The sequence below is a fragment of the Oryzias melastigma genome, unplaced genomic scaffold, assembly GCF_002922805.2.
Source record: "Oryzias melastigma strain HK-1 unplaced genomic scaffold, ASM292280v2 sc00240, whole genome shotgun sequence".
NCBI lineage: Eukaryota > Metazoa > Chordata > Actinopteri > Beloniformes > Adrianichthyidae > Oryzias > Oryzias melastigma.
In genome coordinates, this window is record NW_023416887.1 from 174,802 (window position 1) to 191,240 (window position 16,439).

The 16,439-nt window shown below is 40.3% G+C and overlaps 1 protein-coding gene across 3 annotated transcripts in view; it reads right to left on the reverse strand.

Moving 5' to 3' along the window:
* Nucleotides 1-13,591, reverse strand: part of LOC112141389 (histone-lysine N-methyltransferase EHMT1) — a 26,872-nt gene extending 13,281 nt beyond the window's left edge. The window contains exons 1-11 of one of the 3 annotated variants that reach the window (XM_024264518.1): nucleotides 13,442-13,591; nucleotides 8,244-8,615; nucleotides 7,586-7,691; nucleotides 6,016-6,098; nucleotides 4,748-4,946; nucleotides 4,530-4,675; nucleotides 4,248-4,391; nucleotides 2,327-2,625; nucleotides 1,247-1,321; nucleotides 1,087-1,175; nucleotides 844-950 (exon numbers count right to left, since the gene is read on the reverse strand). In XM_024264518.1, the coding sequence (XP_024120286.1) occupies nucleotides 844-950; nucleotides 1,087-1,175; nucleotides 1,247-1,321; nucleotides 2,327-2,625; nucleotides 4,248-4,391; nucleotides 4,530-4,675; nucleotides 4,748-4,946; nucleotides 6,016-6,098; nucleotides 7,586-7,691; nucleotides 8,244-8,585 (1,590 nt within the window). In that variant the 5' untranslated portion in view covers nucleotides 8,586-8,615; nucleotides 13,442-13,591. Of the gene's footprint in view, nucleotides 1-843; nucleotides 951-1,086; nucleotides 1,176-1,246; nucleotides 1,325-2,326; nucleotides 2,626-4,247; nucleotides 4,392-4,529; nucleotides 4,676-4,747; nucleotides 4,947-6,015; nucleotides 6,099-7,585; nucleotides 7,692-8,243; nucleotides 8,616-13,243; nucleotides 13,420-13,441 lie in introns of those variants that run through there. The other 2 variants (XM_024264516.1, XM_024264517.2) reach the window with 2 other exon arrangements.
* Between the last annotated feature and the right edge of the window lie 2,848 nt (nucleotides 13,592-16,439).

Below are 16,439 nucleotides of genomic sequence, written 5' to 3' on the forward strand. Positions count from 1 at the left end.
TGCTGAAGACAGGCTTAGATGGAGGAAACTGATTCGCTGTGGCGACCCCTGAAGGGAAAAGCCCAAAGGAAAAGAAGAAGAAGAGTAAAAACAGTGAAATAAAGAAAAACGAACGTTAAACAAAGAAAAAAGTCCAAATCACATAACCTCAGAGTAAATCTATTTCTACAGAGTAAATCCTCATCTAAAAATGTCGACAGCATGCTCCTCTTGTTGTTTTAAACTGCTGCATCGGTACATTCCATTGAGGAAAACAACAGTAGGACAATGATTGGTACATTGTTGAATTGTAAAGTAGGTGTTAAAAGGTCTTCACGGACCCATTGATGAAGTCTGCTCCCATTGGCTACCCGTCATCTGTCAATCAAACCCCCCAGACGTTCGACGTCAGACCCACAAACGCTTATTGAGCCATCTGATTGGTCAATTTATAACTCTAATAACTTGTGATAATGGAAAAAAATCTTTAAAAAAAATTTAGGATTAGAAAAAAGAAGTTAATCAGAAAGCAGCAGAGGAAGAATGATTATTCTGACATATAAAATGACTGAGAAATAACTGTCTGTTTCTCAATGTAAGTCAATGGGACTTTGGCCTTTTTGCAACCCAGTGGTACTTCCTATATGGAACACGGAAGGAGGGGGGCTTGCTCTGTCCAGTTATTTTATATACAGTCAATGGGTTAAACAAATATCAATAATAAATAATGGAATCAGCAGGTACTTCCTGTTTCCAGGGGGGAGGGGTCACTCAGTCCAGTTCTCGTATACAGTCAGTGAATGTCTCCTTTGATCCAACCCTTTTCTGGGAGTCTATAGAATATGGACAGCGTGCCGACCTCACCTGGACTAGCATGTGGCAGATCTCCTGGTGACCCCCGGCGGCCGCAGCGTGAAGGGGGGTGCGTCTGCTTTGGCCCTCCATCACAAAGTTGGGATCCTTCCCATCAACTGTAACAGACCAGGCGGAGTCTCATAGAAGGTTTTCACATGTCAGATGCAGAGAAGACCCTGAACTGTTGCTTTGACACCAGAGCAGAGCACGAGTGACGGCAGACGGAACGATGGCATCAGGTGTTTACCGTACCTAAAAGCTGGATGACCTTCTGCAGGTCTCCCTGCTTTGCAGAGAGGTACAGCTGTCGGGCAGGGAACTTCACCGTCTTTGGTTTCAGGCTGAAAACGACAGAAGAGTTCAGCAGTCTTTCAGCTCACACTAACCCACTCCGGTTTTCAGGGGGTCATACTTCTGGTCGTCTAGAGCCATCAGAATGCTCTCCAGCGTCTCCTTTGGAAGTTTCTCTGAGGCCTCGTCCATCAACCTGCTGAAATACATGTGAAAAAACTGTTATTACAAGGTTGTGACTTTTACAACAATGACGGCACAGGGTCACTACAAATGGAAATGATTCAGTTATAAAAGAACATGCTGAACGTTCTCAGAACATTCCTCCTGTCAAACAGTTAGAAATGACCAGAGGAGGAAAAAGAAAAGGTGGCGTTGGTGAGTCACCTGGAGATGGTGAAACGTAAAGTCTGAGGCTCGTGATGCAAAGAAAGGTCGACTGTTTTCAATGATGTTGTGAAGAACAAGAATGATAATCATCTGAAATCAAAACTGCAATCGCACTTCATTTGCCATGTCTGCTGCAATCAACAAGTAAACAACCCCCTCATTCCCCTTTCTACAGAATTCATCTCCACAATTAACTACTGTGGATTTGTGGGGAATGTTACCCCTAAGGTAAAAGAATCCAACAGCCTGTTGTCTGGGTTCTTCTCTATCTGTGCAGAGAGACAACAGGAACACTTGATATAGTCTCAAATAAAGATGTAATGATTCTTCGTGAATGTGAGTGTGCGAGCGTCTCTGAGTGCGTGCGCGCCTGTGAGTGTGTGAGCGTCTCTGAGTGCGTGCGCGCCTGTGAGTGTGTGCGATTGCTGAGTGTGAATTGAATGGTAGCTTAACTGAATCATTACATCTCTGTTGTTGATGTCTGAAAGTTCTAACACGTTTATATTTCTATTGACTTCCATCAAAGTTGAGTCTCTGCTGCCAAAGCACTACAGTCAACATTCAGTCCAGGCGTGGTCTGGAGGATCTGGAAGAACGTTCAGTGTCAAGCATCATCTCCAACATAAATATACTGTAAATGGAGAGCATCTGTCTCATTGTCTTCTAGACACCAAAAGCTTTTTGCACAATTAAAGAAATTAAAAATATTTACATGATTCAAACCAAAAGAAGAACATTGACAGCAGCATTTGTAGTTTTCAGTTTCAGATCATCTGAGAGTAGCTGGGGGAGGGTGTGAGGGTGGGGTCACCTGCTGGGGCTGTCCTCTCTGCTCCTCTGCAGATCACTGCTCTTCTTGGCTCGGAGAACCTGAGGGACGGCGGGCGCGGCGGGGATGGAGGGCAAGCTTGCCACCGCGGGGAGCGAGGGGCCCGGGGTGGTTCTGGGTACAGACGGCTCCGGCTCAGACTTGGGCACGACGACCTCTTTGGCTCCGCCAGCGTCCTCTCCGCAGTGGGGACAAAACCTGCGGCCCTTCAGGACGGAGGCGCAGGCCTGGTGGAAGCGGTGGGAGATGCTGCCGTACGGCCGGCACTCCATGAACGAACCCTGGGAGCGTCAAACATGACGGATGTTCAGGAGCTTCTACAGTCAGTTTGAATACCTGTGGACAGGTAGACTGTCTCTACAGTTCCAACAGGTGTCTTCAGTTCAGATGACAGGTGGATCAGGAGAGTCTAACTGCTCTGTGTGAACCACAAATACTTATTTCTCTCAATGAAATGCAAGAAATGGATATATAGACTTTGAAGGTCGGGGTGGGTAATGTACATGGAAAGTTTCCCAAATCTCCTGAGCCGACACCAAACCGCTCATCTCAACCTTCGTTCTGTTGCCCCCAGGTGCTGCACCTGTGACAATGAGCCCTGCTGCAGAGGGCAGTGGGCGTCCGCTTTGAGGATCTGATCTGGATCTAGCAGGAGTTTCCCAGAGAAAAGTCACAGAATCGCCTGGAGTAAACTAGCAACATCTCCCGGCTGACGACCAAGTTCCATCTACCAGGGGGTGTTGGAGACTAGCTGTAATTAAGGGTCCTACCCAAACAGAAGACATCTTCTCCCCCTGTAAGCACTTGGATAACAAAAGTAGTCAGTTTAGCTAATATTTCAGCTGCATGCTAGCTATTTTGGCTACTTAGGCTTTTTTCAGGTTGTTTTGGGTAATTTGGTATTTAACTAATATTTTAGCTGCCTATCAACTTCAGTGTTTTTAGTTATCAATTTCAGCATCTTCAGCGGCTAAAATCAGCTTACAGCATTCACACTAGCACTAAGCAATGCTATAGATCTAGTTTTTAGTTAGTTTAAAGATAAATATGGTTAAGATGTGTGTTTTACATCAACTTTATGGATGACTGGTTAGTTGAGTAATCAGAAAAAGTAATCGGTGATTAGTTAACTGATAAAATAATCGTTTGTGGCAGCACTGTGTGGTACATAATCTCCTTCACTGGAAAAAAGAAAGTGTTCTAAGAAATCTAATGCAGAAAAATATCTAGATCAGATTCAGAGTTTAGAAGTGGAGTAGAGGACATGGCCATCCAGCATCCCAAAATAACAACTGAGGCACCGCCAGTCCACAAACAAGACAAGATTATGAGCCCTGTGTCCATGTGGATCAACAGATGGGTGGCTGGTTTTCTCAGGTTCCCTCTCATCTGGGGCTGACACAAACGATTATTCTAATAGTCGACTAATCACTGATTATTTTTTCTAATTAGTCGACTAATAGAGTCATTCGCAAACTCACGCATCTTAACCATCATCAGCTTTAAACTAACTAAAAACTAGATATATAGCATTCATTACCTGCTATAATGCTAGTGTGAATGGTGTAAGTTGAATTTGGCTGCTGAAGATGCTGAAATTGATAGCTGAAAACGCTGAAGCTGATAGCCAGCTAAAATATTAGCTAAATGCCAAATTAGCCTAAAAAACAAAAAAAAGCCTAAATTAGCCAAAACAGCTAGCATGTAGCTGAAATATTAGCTAAACTAAAAATTGGTCCAAAAAGTTAGCGTAATGCCATTATAACTTTCAACTTCACTATAGTCTGACTCCATATAATATAAAGTAACGACTAATCGACTATTAAATTAGTTGTCGATTGATGGTTGAGCACTCGACCAATCGTGTCAGCCCTATTCTCATCTCTTCTCTGCTGCCACTCACCGTCCTACAGAAGAGCCCACAGCCGGGGCAGCACTGGTGCTTGACCATGCCGGCCCGGTGGTCCTCGCACAGAACCAGCAGGTGGACCATGTTGGAGGGTCGCATCATTTCCATCTTCATCACCGGCCTCTGACACCGACTCAGCTGGTGGGACAGAACAACAGTAAATTAAGACCAAACTCACAGAACAACCTACGGTCTAAAAATAGCCTGCGATGGGTTGAAATTTGAGATCTTTGAACAAATGTTTCAAACACAGAGAGTCAGCGGTCTGATGTTTACCACTCCGTCCGCGCTCTCTGTCGCCATGCAGGTTTGATCCAGGGTGGATGTGCTTCCCACGCTGTTGGGCGTCTCCATTCGACAGCAGCACAGCGGTAACTCCTCAGCCAGGAACGCGTCCGTCTCCAGAGAACCTCCAGCCGCTCCTGCGAGGACACGTGGCGTTCGTGATGACGTGATCGGGAACAGTGTTGGTGGAGGAGAACGGTGAGATGCACCTGAAAGAGGAGGCGAGAGAAGCTCTTCCTGGGCCTTCAGGTCCAGGCAGTCCAGAGCCAGCTCCGTGTACTCAGCGAGGCTGGCCTCCGCCCGCTCCGACCGCTCCACGCTCACGGCAGCTGGATCCTGGGCAATGTTTCCAGTGTTTGATCTTGTGTGAACCGTCTCTTTGGCTCCGGACGGCTTCTTCTCTTCTTTCTGAGTGAATACAGGAACATTGTAGTTTAGGGATGTGGAGGTTTCTATGGAAACCTGAGGTGGGACACCAACAACACAGATTGGTGCTAACTACGACTAATCGACGACTTATCGACGACTAATTTAATAGTCGATTAGTTGTTACTTTATATTATATGGAGTGAAAGTGTAGTAAAGTTGAAAGTTATAATGACATTCTGCAGCTTTTTGGACTATTTTGGCATTTATTAAGGTTTTTTAGGCTAATTTTAAGTTTAGCTAATATTTCAGCTACATGCTAGCTATTTTGGCTAATTTAGGCCTTTTTTGTTTTATAGGCTAATTTAACTAATATTTTAGCTGGCCATCAGCTTCAGCGATTTTAGCTATCAACTTCAGTTTCTTCATTTTTCTTGATATCAAAACATTCAGCTCGTTCAGGACATTACTGCTTGTATTTTTGGTATTTATAAACTTTATAGTTTTTGAAATATTGAACAAAATATACATTATAGAAAATGAATGAGAAATATAAATATAAATATTATATAAATTATATAATAAATATATGAATATATTTAAATATCTTTAAATATATTCATAGGCTATGTTTTCATCTTTTATAGTAATTGTCTTAAAAAATTTTGAGTTTAACTAATATTTTAGCAACAGGCTAACATTTTTGACTAGTTTGCTGAGGAATTTTAGGCCATTTTAGGCTATTATGGAGTTTAGCTAGTGATTAAGCAACCAGCTTGCTTTTTGGCTAATTTCTACTAAGGTGAAAGGTAAAAACATAAGAAAAAAAAAAATCACATTTTGAGAGATGCTAGTTTCTTTTTATATTTCTGCTTTTATTTGTGCACAAACTTAGACATAATTCATATTTTATTTAAAAAAGAAGGTAATGAATGCAAATCCACATTTCTTAAAGGCTAAAACAAATCTATGCGGCTCCTTCTAGGTTTAGATCAGTAGAAAACAAGCATAAATGGCTCTTTTACTGTTAAGGTTGCCGACCCCTGTCCTAAAGGGGTTGAGGAAGGAAAACCACAGCAGCTGACTGACAAGAGAAAAGACATGACTCTACCTTCTCATGGGGTCTACAGGCCTTGGTCTTTTTCTTGGGAACCAGGTTGTACAATCCCATTTTCCTCTTTTTCTTCTTCACAGCTGAAAGTGGAAAAAAGTTCACATTATGCATCAGAAGAATGAGATCTTTACAAGTCAATATGATGATTCTCCAGTAAATACTGTACCAAACGTTCCACCCAAAGCCGGCTTTGATTGAAAAGAAACAACAACAAGAGTCATATGATTTCTGAAAGCTGATGTAGGTTCAGACAGTTTTACTGCACATGTATTACTTTGATGATCAGTCCATTCAACTTACAAAAACACACAAAACTTTAACAAATGTTCTCAGCAATGGAACTCAAAGAATTTCTTTCTGAAGCTGCAAACAAAAGCTTGTTGGTTGTTACGCTTTTCATGTTAAAACAAGGATGTCTGAGATCTGAGGTCGCCCTGAGGTCAAATGTCAAACAGTTTTAGTAGGAAACTTCCACAGGGTTACCGGTACACCTAAAGACTTTAGGTCTGATCGGCTTCCTTTAGAACAGGTGTCAAACTCAATCACACGAGGGGCCAAAACCCAAAACACACCTTAGGTCGCGGGCCGAACAGGATAGACATTCATTGAACACTAAAACTACATTTTTAAAACTTTAAATTGTAACTTTTTAACATAATTATGAATAATAAAAATGCAGGAATATTATTCTAGAATCAACTTAAACATTAAATTTGTTTAAAATATTGAAATGTATAACTTTTAATGTTTTACTCTCCATAAATATATATTCATATTACACAAGTTAGAAATGAACGCAAGATAACATTGGGCCATTACCGCATTTTCCGCTTCTTGTAACGCTGTTTTTTTCAGTTTAGCCAGGGGTGCGGCTAAACTCAGGAGCAACTTATTTGTGTTTTTTTTTAGACATAAATAGGGTCATATCTTTGTATTTTTCCAGTAAACACTGGTTGTCCTTTGGCTGAAGTTTCCTCTAACAACCACTAGATGGAGCTTTATCTGAAAACAAGTATTTGCTACTGACAGCAGCAGAAGAAGTAGTGTCGTCGAAAACAAAGATGGAAAGGAATCTGATTGTTTTCCTGTTTAACTTTGATATTTTTCTTATACAGATCAAAAGATTAGTAATTTTGTATTTATTTATTTATTTTAGCTACGCTATTTGGCGGATTTGTTCTGAAATATTCGACTTCTCTCCCAAAAGTGTGACTTATACTCCAAAGCGAATTTTACTCCAGAAAATACGGTAATAACAATAAAATAAAATGATCTGGAGGGCCGGATAGAATTACTTGGAGGGCCACGTCCGGCCCCCGGGCCTTGACTTTGACTCATGCTTTAAAGGTACGGTAGATGAAAACAAAGCATTGCCACAGTGGCTTTCCTTCATCCTTTCTTTTGTCTAATAAAGAAAAAAATTGCCCAACTTTGTGTGTGGTTTCTATGGTTACCCTCCGTCTGTGATTCCACATTTAAATGTGATAGCTCAGCTAAATATTATTAAATGATCTTAAGTTTAATCATGCATCATAACACCCCTCCTTTAAGAAAGAAAGGATCTAACCTGCAGGAGCTTTGATGGAGGTGGAAACTCCGCCCCCTTTGCGCTTTGGGCCATGGGGCAGTGGGATGTTGGGCTTCTCTGGGTCCTTCACAAGTGACTTTAGTCCCTTTATGAAGACAAAAACAAACAACCACAAACGCATCATTTTAAGCTAAAAAGAAAAATTCTGCTTAACCCGTTAACACCTTAATGTCAGTGATTGTGTTCTTTGATTTACTGTATCTTTCAACCGTTAACAAGAAAACTCCAGTAGATTGTGAAGGAATCTACTGGAGTTATCATGTTAACGGTTGAAAAGTTAGTTTGTTAAAGACCCACTAAAAAAATGTTGTTTTAAACATGTTGTGGTCTTCTTGTCATGACAGAGCACAAAACAAAAAGCTTAAAATTGCAATTTCTGAGTATTTAGTTATTCAAATTGTTATGAATCAGGAGCAGACAAAAAAAATGAAAGGTGAATTTCTAATGAGCTCCTGCCACTCTGCAGAAACTATGTCCTAGAAAACATAGAAACATAATTAATAATAATTAATAATTAGAAACACAGTTTTTTTTGTGCTTTTGGTTAAAAATGGCATAATCATAATTGAAAGCCCACTATTAAAAGCCCCATATATGTACAATATTTTACGACAGAAAACTTTTTAAAGAGATTCACCTGGACTGGAGTTTCTGTTTTCTTTACGTTCTGAGCAGAACCCAAGCTGACGTTTGGTCTCTCTGAACTTCCACTTTGGGTGTCAGTGGAGGCACAAAGAGAGGGGGAGGAGCTCGGGGGTGGTTCTCTCAGGAGAGCGCCCAGAAATGGACCTCCATGTTTTCCCGCCATGCGTTTTCTGTAGAGAGCTGCATCACTGCTGATCACAGCCGAGCGGTGGAACGGCGTCACTGTCAACCTCTGGCTGCTCTCAGGTCTCGGCTGCTTTAGAACGGTGGGGGGCCTCAGCGGAGAGCTGGAGGAGCTCCTGTTTGGACCCTGAGGGGCTCCTGCCTGATCCATGGGGGGGGTCACTGACTGATCTGATCTGCACTGTGGAGTGAAGCACATGAACCAGACATGAGCAGCACAGAAAACAGGAGCAGAAGAGACTCACTGAGACATTTCGCTCTGATCACTACTATGAGAGAAGCTGCTTTTCCCTTTGTTAATGCAGTACCAACCATTGAATGTATATAGAGAACTGGACTGAGTGACCCCCTCCCCTCTTGAGCTCCAAACAGGAAGTACCTGCTAGTTCCAAGAAGTCGAAACAATTTAAACTTCTATAGACAGCCATTACTTAAATCTTAACATATTGCTAATCAAGTAATAAAATGACCAATCAGAAGCCTGAGTAACAGCATGTGGTGCCTGCTGGCCCCATTTCAAACATTTAATTGACAGATTCTCCTGGGCTTTCAGTGGAAGGGGAGTGGCCTTCCAACAGGTTCTAATTAGTTGACTAATCAACTATTAAAATAGTCGACAACTAATTTAATTAAGTCGTTACTTTATGTTATATGGAGTCAGAGTGTAGTAAAGTTGATCAAAGTTGTGAGCGTTCAGCACCAAAAAATTCACTTTTTTTATATTTGAGTCAATGAGACCAAAACATTATCCTTAGTGAAAAATAGTTCCTTGTTTCAGATGTCGACCTCATTAGAGAGATCAGGAATATACTTTCCATCAAACTCATTCTGACAGGTGACCTTTGACCTTATATATCCTTTATATATAAAAGCGATACTAAATTGTTATATCATCTTGAGGGGCGGGGCACCTGTCAAAACGAGTTTGATGGAAAGTTTATTCCTTATCTCTCTCATTTGATTATATCTTGGGAAGGATTCATTGATAAACAACTGTTAAAAATAATCGTTTGAGGCAATCCTACTTCCAAAAAGCTCACTCCTGATTGGTGACAGTAGTTGCCATAGAAACATGACTCGGAGCAACTCGGACCAATCACTGTTGTCTGGCTCCAACATGGCGGCGCCCGTATCGTGGACAAATGGCGACTTAATCGGCTTAATTTCGCTGCAGTTAGAGGTCAGGCATTTTCTATGGTTGATGTCACACCAGCTCTGTCCAGGTATATATACAGTCATTTGTCACAACCCACACATGGAGAATCAAATACCATTTAGATTATTAATGTCTAATGGATAAGTAATATTGAATCTCTTTAACCTCAGAAAATTCAGCTTCTCTGGAACAAAAGTTTTAAAAAAATCCCCAAAATGCTTTGAATACAGAACACAAAAATGTATGGAGTGGAGAGCGCGACCTGGAGCCAAAGAATGACAACACAACCACTTTTCTATCTGTAGCCAACTTTTCTCAGAGCATTGGAGAGATCTCCATCGGTCGGCTTCATTTAGAAAAGTGGAAATATGGAAAACTTTCAGTTCAATTCCTCTGAAGATACGCTGTGGAGTGCACAACAAGCTAACTCTAGGACTCTCACACCTCCCAGCACCAAAACTAATTAAAATACAAAATTACAAATCACGTACAAAAAAGAACGTTAAAAGAACATTTCATCTTTTAAAAAGGATTCCATGTTAAAAGAAAAATATTTTAGATTCTATGTTCAATAAGATGAAGTACAGGTTGTACAATATGTGTCTGTGTGTTTTCTTATTAGTTCATAGAATTATTAGTTCATAGTAAAGTTTGTTCATTTCAAAAAATAGATACAATGATGCCTAAAAACCTAAAAAAAAAAAGAAGATTGATTTTTTTGCAATATGGTTTCTGGTTCCAACGCCTCGTTGGAACCAGAAACCATCAGTGAGCAGTGATTGGTCCGATTGATCTGACTCGTCATTGGCTGTGTCCACATTCCCACCCTAATCCCGAACTACTAAAACACTATATAGTACAGGACCATATAGTGCTCTGGATTTTAAAAGCAGTTTGGACACCATGCTCTACTTTTCATCACTCCACTGTGTTCTGGTGATGAAAATGTGGATGGTTTATGAAACAATTACATTTAAACACTTTTTTTTGCAAAAATAGTTCGACTGCAATGCATTGTGGTCTATATTCGCTATGTAGTGAGAATTGATGCACGCTAGTTTTTCGCAGGGAAATTTCTAGTGCAATTGATTTTGGAATTGTAAATTCGGACGACACTAAAATGGTGAACGCACAATATAGTTAGTAGGGAAGGAGTTCTAACATAGGTATTGTTTCAATGTACTGACTGTATATAGAACTGGACAGAGCGGATGTGACATCATCCACTCGCCATTTTTAAACTATAAAGGCGTCATCCATGTTGGACCGCAATGGTTACAGTCAACGTTTTTATGGTAACGACTGTCACCAATCAGAAGTGAGCTTGTTGGAAAGCCACACCCCTTCCCCTGAAAGCAGCTTAGGAGAATCTGTCAATCAAACATTCAAGGTGGGACCACCAGGAACCACATGCTTTCACTGAGGCATCTGATTGGTCAGTTTATAACTTGGATAACTTACAATAAAGAAAAAGAAAGTGGCTTTTCGCTTTTAATTTTCTAAGTATGGACCCGAAAGTGGGGTTAATGTTTGGGTTACAGCTACAGTCAGTACACCAAATGGCTCCAGGGTGCAGCCGTGTCTGCAGCTCGCCGCTCCCCCAGAGAACGGGTCAAATGAAGAGAACATATTTCACTTATCTCAGTGGGTGACAACTACTGGGACTTTAAATATATGAGACCATCAACATAATTTAGCTCTGGATGAACTTAAAATACATGCAGTCAATGCGCCAATGTGCATCTTTGCAGCACGTGTGGCATCTCTCCAACATGAATTCCATCAGTTTTTGTGCTGGTCTCACCTAAATATGTGAATAACATCAACCAAAGAAAAATATTGTGAAATAAAAATTAGGATTAGCAAAAAATGTATACAAAATATATCTTTACAAGAATGGTTATTCTGATCAATAGAGTGGCAGAGTAATAGCTGTTTATGTCTTAATAGGAGTCTATAAGATACACCCTTTTCACGTGACATCACACATCACCGGGAAGAGCAGAGTCACTTCCGGCGTCTATGGGTTAGAACAGCAAAGCTGACAGCTGAACGCTGTTTAAAGCAATTTTACGTAAGTAATAAAAAGGTAACCTAACCAATTGTGACCAAAATCTGTACAATATCTATTGTATAAATGTCCTGGTTGTATTAGTTTCCTCCTCTTAGATCATTGAAAGATCGTTCATAAATCAGAGTACAAATGTCAGTAATCCTGTCTGCAGTCTGATCAGCAGATCAGCTGATCCACAAATTCCTCTGGATGATATTAAACCAGTCGTGGATTATTTCTCTCTGACAACCAGGTTAAAGTTAGACAAAGGTTACAAGAACTTCATTGAATGCTGCTTGATTGATTATGAAGGTAATTATGATTTTATTCTTTAAATCTGTGCTAATGCTAACACTAGCATTAGCTTTAGCTATGAGACGTGGAGCTGCAGAAGATCTTTTCTCACCAGTTCAAAGTTTCCTAAATTTCTGTTCTCACATAATCCTGTAAACAGATCAAAAGTCAGAGAATTCCAGCGTGTCTGACATTAAAGTCAAACTTATTCCTGTTGTAATGTTTTCTACTGCGGTCAGTGAGCTGCTGTTAGCTCAGTGGTTCTAACATCACTCCTCTTTGATTTTGATCAGAACTGTGTGTCTGATCTGCAGGAAAATAAAGAGAAAAAAATGATTAAATTAATTGAAACTTTTGCCAAAAATCTAAAAATGACTATTTCCATGTTATAAAATACGTTCACCCAGAGATTTATTTTTTTGTTGTTGTTACTTGGCTGCTCTTATTTTGAAAGCTGAAACCACGTGGCTCGATAGCTGCTCTGAACATTTTGACTGAACCAAACCATTCCTGTTTTTACTATTATCCCTAAAATATCCTGTAGAACAACAAATAAATTTATCCTGGGAAGAGATTAAAATGCGTACAGACAATGTAGTGATGCGTGTCTTTGCTGAAGGTTTTAAGTGTGAACAATGTGAATTTCTATCAGTTTTTGTGCTGATCGCACTTAAAATATATAGAAATAACATCAGCCAAAAAAGAAACAATATCTGCTTAAATGAAAGGTCGATATTTACAATAAAACCTCAAATGTTGGAGGACTTGTGAACGATCCAAGACAGGAAATGAAAATATAGTTCATCAGGACATTTAAAATAAATATTGTACATTTTTCTGTTGAAATTGGTAATGTTACCTTTTATTATTTATGTAAAATTGTGTCCAACAGCGTTTAGCTGTCAGCTTTGTCGTTCTAAATCTGAACACCAGAAGTAAATATTCACTTTTTTGTGCCTGTCGCTATTTTTTCTGACATCACTTTGAAAAGGGTCTATTTTGGCTTCTTTGGAGCCAGCAGGAACTTCCTGTTTGGAACACCAGGGGGGAGGGGTCACTCGGTCCAGTTCTCTATGTACAGTCAATGTTCTACAGAGTCTCGGTTCGTCCTCGTGTTAGGTACAGAAACTCTATGTTCTTTCCTTCTTCTGTTCTGTAAAGTTAGTCAAACCCGCAGCAGGTCTGAGGTTTGGTTCCTCCAGAGAACTCTGAAGTTTGACCAACTTTTCTCCAGGCTCAGACTCCAGCCTGCAGACGGCTGCCATCTTTGTTTGGATGCAGAACACCAGTTTGTAAACGGCTTCACCTCGTTCTCATGACGGAGTCTGAAGTCGGTTTGAGACCAGCTTGCATTGCGAAGTAGCTGCTTAGCTCCGCGTGTGAGTTAGCATCTGGAGTGTAGATGAACATGAATGAAAGCAGGAAGGAGAGCGCACGCGGGACACAGACGGAAGCAAAGCGACACACGCTGACAGGAAAAGTCCGGAACAGCCGGGAATCTTACTGCGAAGCGGGAAAATCAGCGTCGAAGCGGGACACTTTCGCCGAACCTGCTCTGGACGGGGCGGCTGGTCCAGCGGAGGGAAGGAGGAGCTCTGCTCTCGACACGCCCACTCGACCACGTGACACTTCCACTGTCCGGCTGAGAAAACATTCTGAACAGAGTTGTTGAAAACTGAAAAAACTTCTTTTGTCAAAAGCAAAAGATTGGGGGAATTTAATGAGTGAAAAAAGCCTCTTAATCAAAGTTTATTGAGCATTGTAAACACTGCAATATGTTCTTTAAAATGTATTTATTTTCAAACGTAAACGTGACAATGTAAAGAATAACTTATACATCAGTACTGATCTGATAAAGAAGACAAAATGCTCACATTTCATATTACAAACAATTACTGTTTTGTTTTTCCCCTTAAAACCAAAAACATTTCCATGTCAATCTGACTTTTGTGTCTGCAGGTAAATCAAATCAAACTTTATTTATAAAAAGCCTTTCTTTTGCAAAATTTGAAGCGTTTTATATTTAAAAACAAAACAAAAGCATACACTATGAAATATATATCAACTAAATGCAACTCATAACCCCAAACACAAAGAATACTTTGAAAATAACTTATAAAAACGGATGAAATAAACTTACGGTTCTTCTCTCCTGTGAGGAAACAGGATTTGGGATTCTATCACACCAGGAGACAGCTCGGCTGCAGGAGCATCGCCACGTGCCCCCCAGACAGCAGCAGTCCACTCCACAGCTGAAGTGTAGGACTCCGGCTGCCCCAGGAAGGGTGAAAACCATGGCAACGACCCCAGACTAAGCAGACAAGCCCTGGGACAAAAGATTCCCACATGAAACACTCCTAGAAAGATCCTAAAATTAAATGTAGAAAATGTATTTAAAACATAAAATTGAAAATAAATAAATAAAATAAAATTAAATACATAAAATAACATGTATTAAAATTAATAGAATAAATAAGGAGATATGATCATTTACGCCTGTGGAGCAGCGGTAGGATGGTGGACTCTTGATAAGAAGATTACAGGTTTGATTCCCGCCTTGCCCACCATATGTTGAAATGTCATTGGGCGAGACACTGAACCCCAAACTGCCAGTGATGGAAGATTGGCGCCGGCAGTGGAGCCGCCATCAGTGTGAATGAGTGAATGGATGAATGGGTCTGTGACTGTAAAGCACTTTAGGCCTTCAAGGAAGGTAGAAAGGCGCTATACAAGTTAGGGCGCCACGATTAGACGACTAATCAGAAAAAATAATCGGTGATTAGTCGAGTGTTAAAATAATTGTTCGTGGCAGCACTAATACAAGTATACACCATTTAACTAAAAGCAAAATTAAAAATGTGAGTCTTGAGCTTCTTAAACATCTGCGGCCCTGAGGTTCTCGGCAGCCTGTTCCACCATAATGGGAGAGCGAAGCCTCATCATAGGTTTTGTTCCTCACTTTAGAGACAAGTAAAGGTCCAGCACCAGAGGAGTTCAGGGTCCACGAGGGTTCTTACTTTAAGAGCAAGGCCATTAAAACATTTATAAATCATTAAGAGAACTTTAAAACCAATCCTGAAATGCACAGAGCGCCAATGTGGCGCTGGAACCTGTCAGAGAAAACAGTCTGTTCATGAAAAACTAAATCCAAGACTCCAACTAGGACAGAAATGTGCCAACACATCGATCTGCTTTTTTTCCTAAAATATCCTGATCAATATCTGTGCAGATCTATGAGGGAGAGCAAAGATGGGTGCACTACCGCCTAACACCACTAGATGGAGACACTTCCTGCTGCTTACCTTGAGCACAGAAACTCCTAAACTGGCCAGATTGGACAGACAGTCGACATCCACCAGGACGAAGAGTTTTCTTAAAGAACACTAAAGTGAATTTTATTCATTAACTGAGAGATAGAAGAAAAATCTCACTTTTTAAAGCCTGTCTTCTCTGTCACCATCCTGTCTAGCTCCTCCACCTGTAAGGAAAAGCAGACTTTACTCCATCACAAAGTTCATTCACTGCAGAAAAGGGAACAAAAGATTAAAAAAACAAGTTTCAAACTTGTAGTTTTTCTAGAAAACGCCTCAATCCTCAGCATCATGTTTTCATATGAGAGCGCTTTTATTTTGAATGAGTTTGTTCCACTAAACTTTAAAATAAAGACAAAAGTGATCATCTGAGTTAAGAGATGTGTTTAAAGGTTACAAAAATTAAATAATCCTGGATTATTGGAGAACACTGGAAAATATATTTTAAGAAAACACCTGAGGAGGGCTGTCCATCCCCCAAGATGAGGTCACGGAGGTCACGGAGGTCACGGAGGTAGCTGATGAGCCCCTCAGTGGGAAGGATCTTGTTTTCAAGAAGTAGACCAGATGTTGTGTTCAAACTATCGGGGTGTTTAGGGAAACTTGTAGAATAGTGAAAGTATTTCATTCCAACAGGAGGAAACCCTGTTAGGATGAGGAAGCTGTGGATCTGCTGCAGAAACACAGGAGCATCCGGATGTTAAAGGTTGTTGATGGGTACAAAAGTAGACCAAACATTGCAGAACCGCAGACACAAACAAAGTTAAACGGCAGTTTGGCTTCACCTTTCATGTATAGTCCATAAACTAAAGACACTGGTAATGGTACGGCTGCTTCAGCAGGTTGGGGTTCGATTCCCTACAGTGTCCTGCAGAATATTTGGACTTGAAAAGTTGAGCACTGTAACCGAAAGTGTAAAAGAAAAAAGAGAAACTTTTTAAAAACTTAAACTTTTTTGGAGCAAATATCAATCCAAACATTAAAGGTTTAATTATTATTTTTCTGCATCAATATAACATTGCATTTTGATGATAATCAATAAATATTACGTATCTGTTGCATGATGTATGATCGATATCGTTTACTGAGATAATGTTTGATGAGATTAATCAATAATCAACAAGCACTTCACTTTACTATTGGGAATGACAAAAAAAAAACAACAACCGGATTACATAATTATGCTAAACA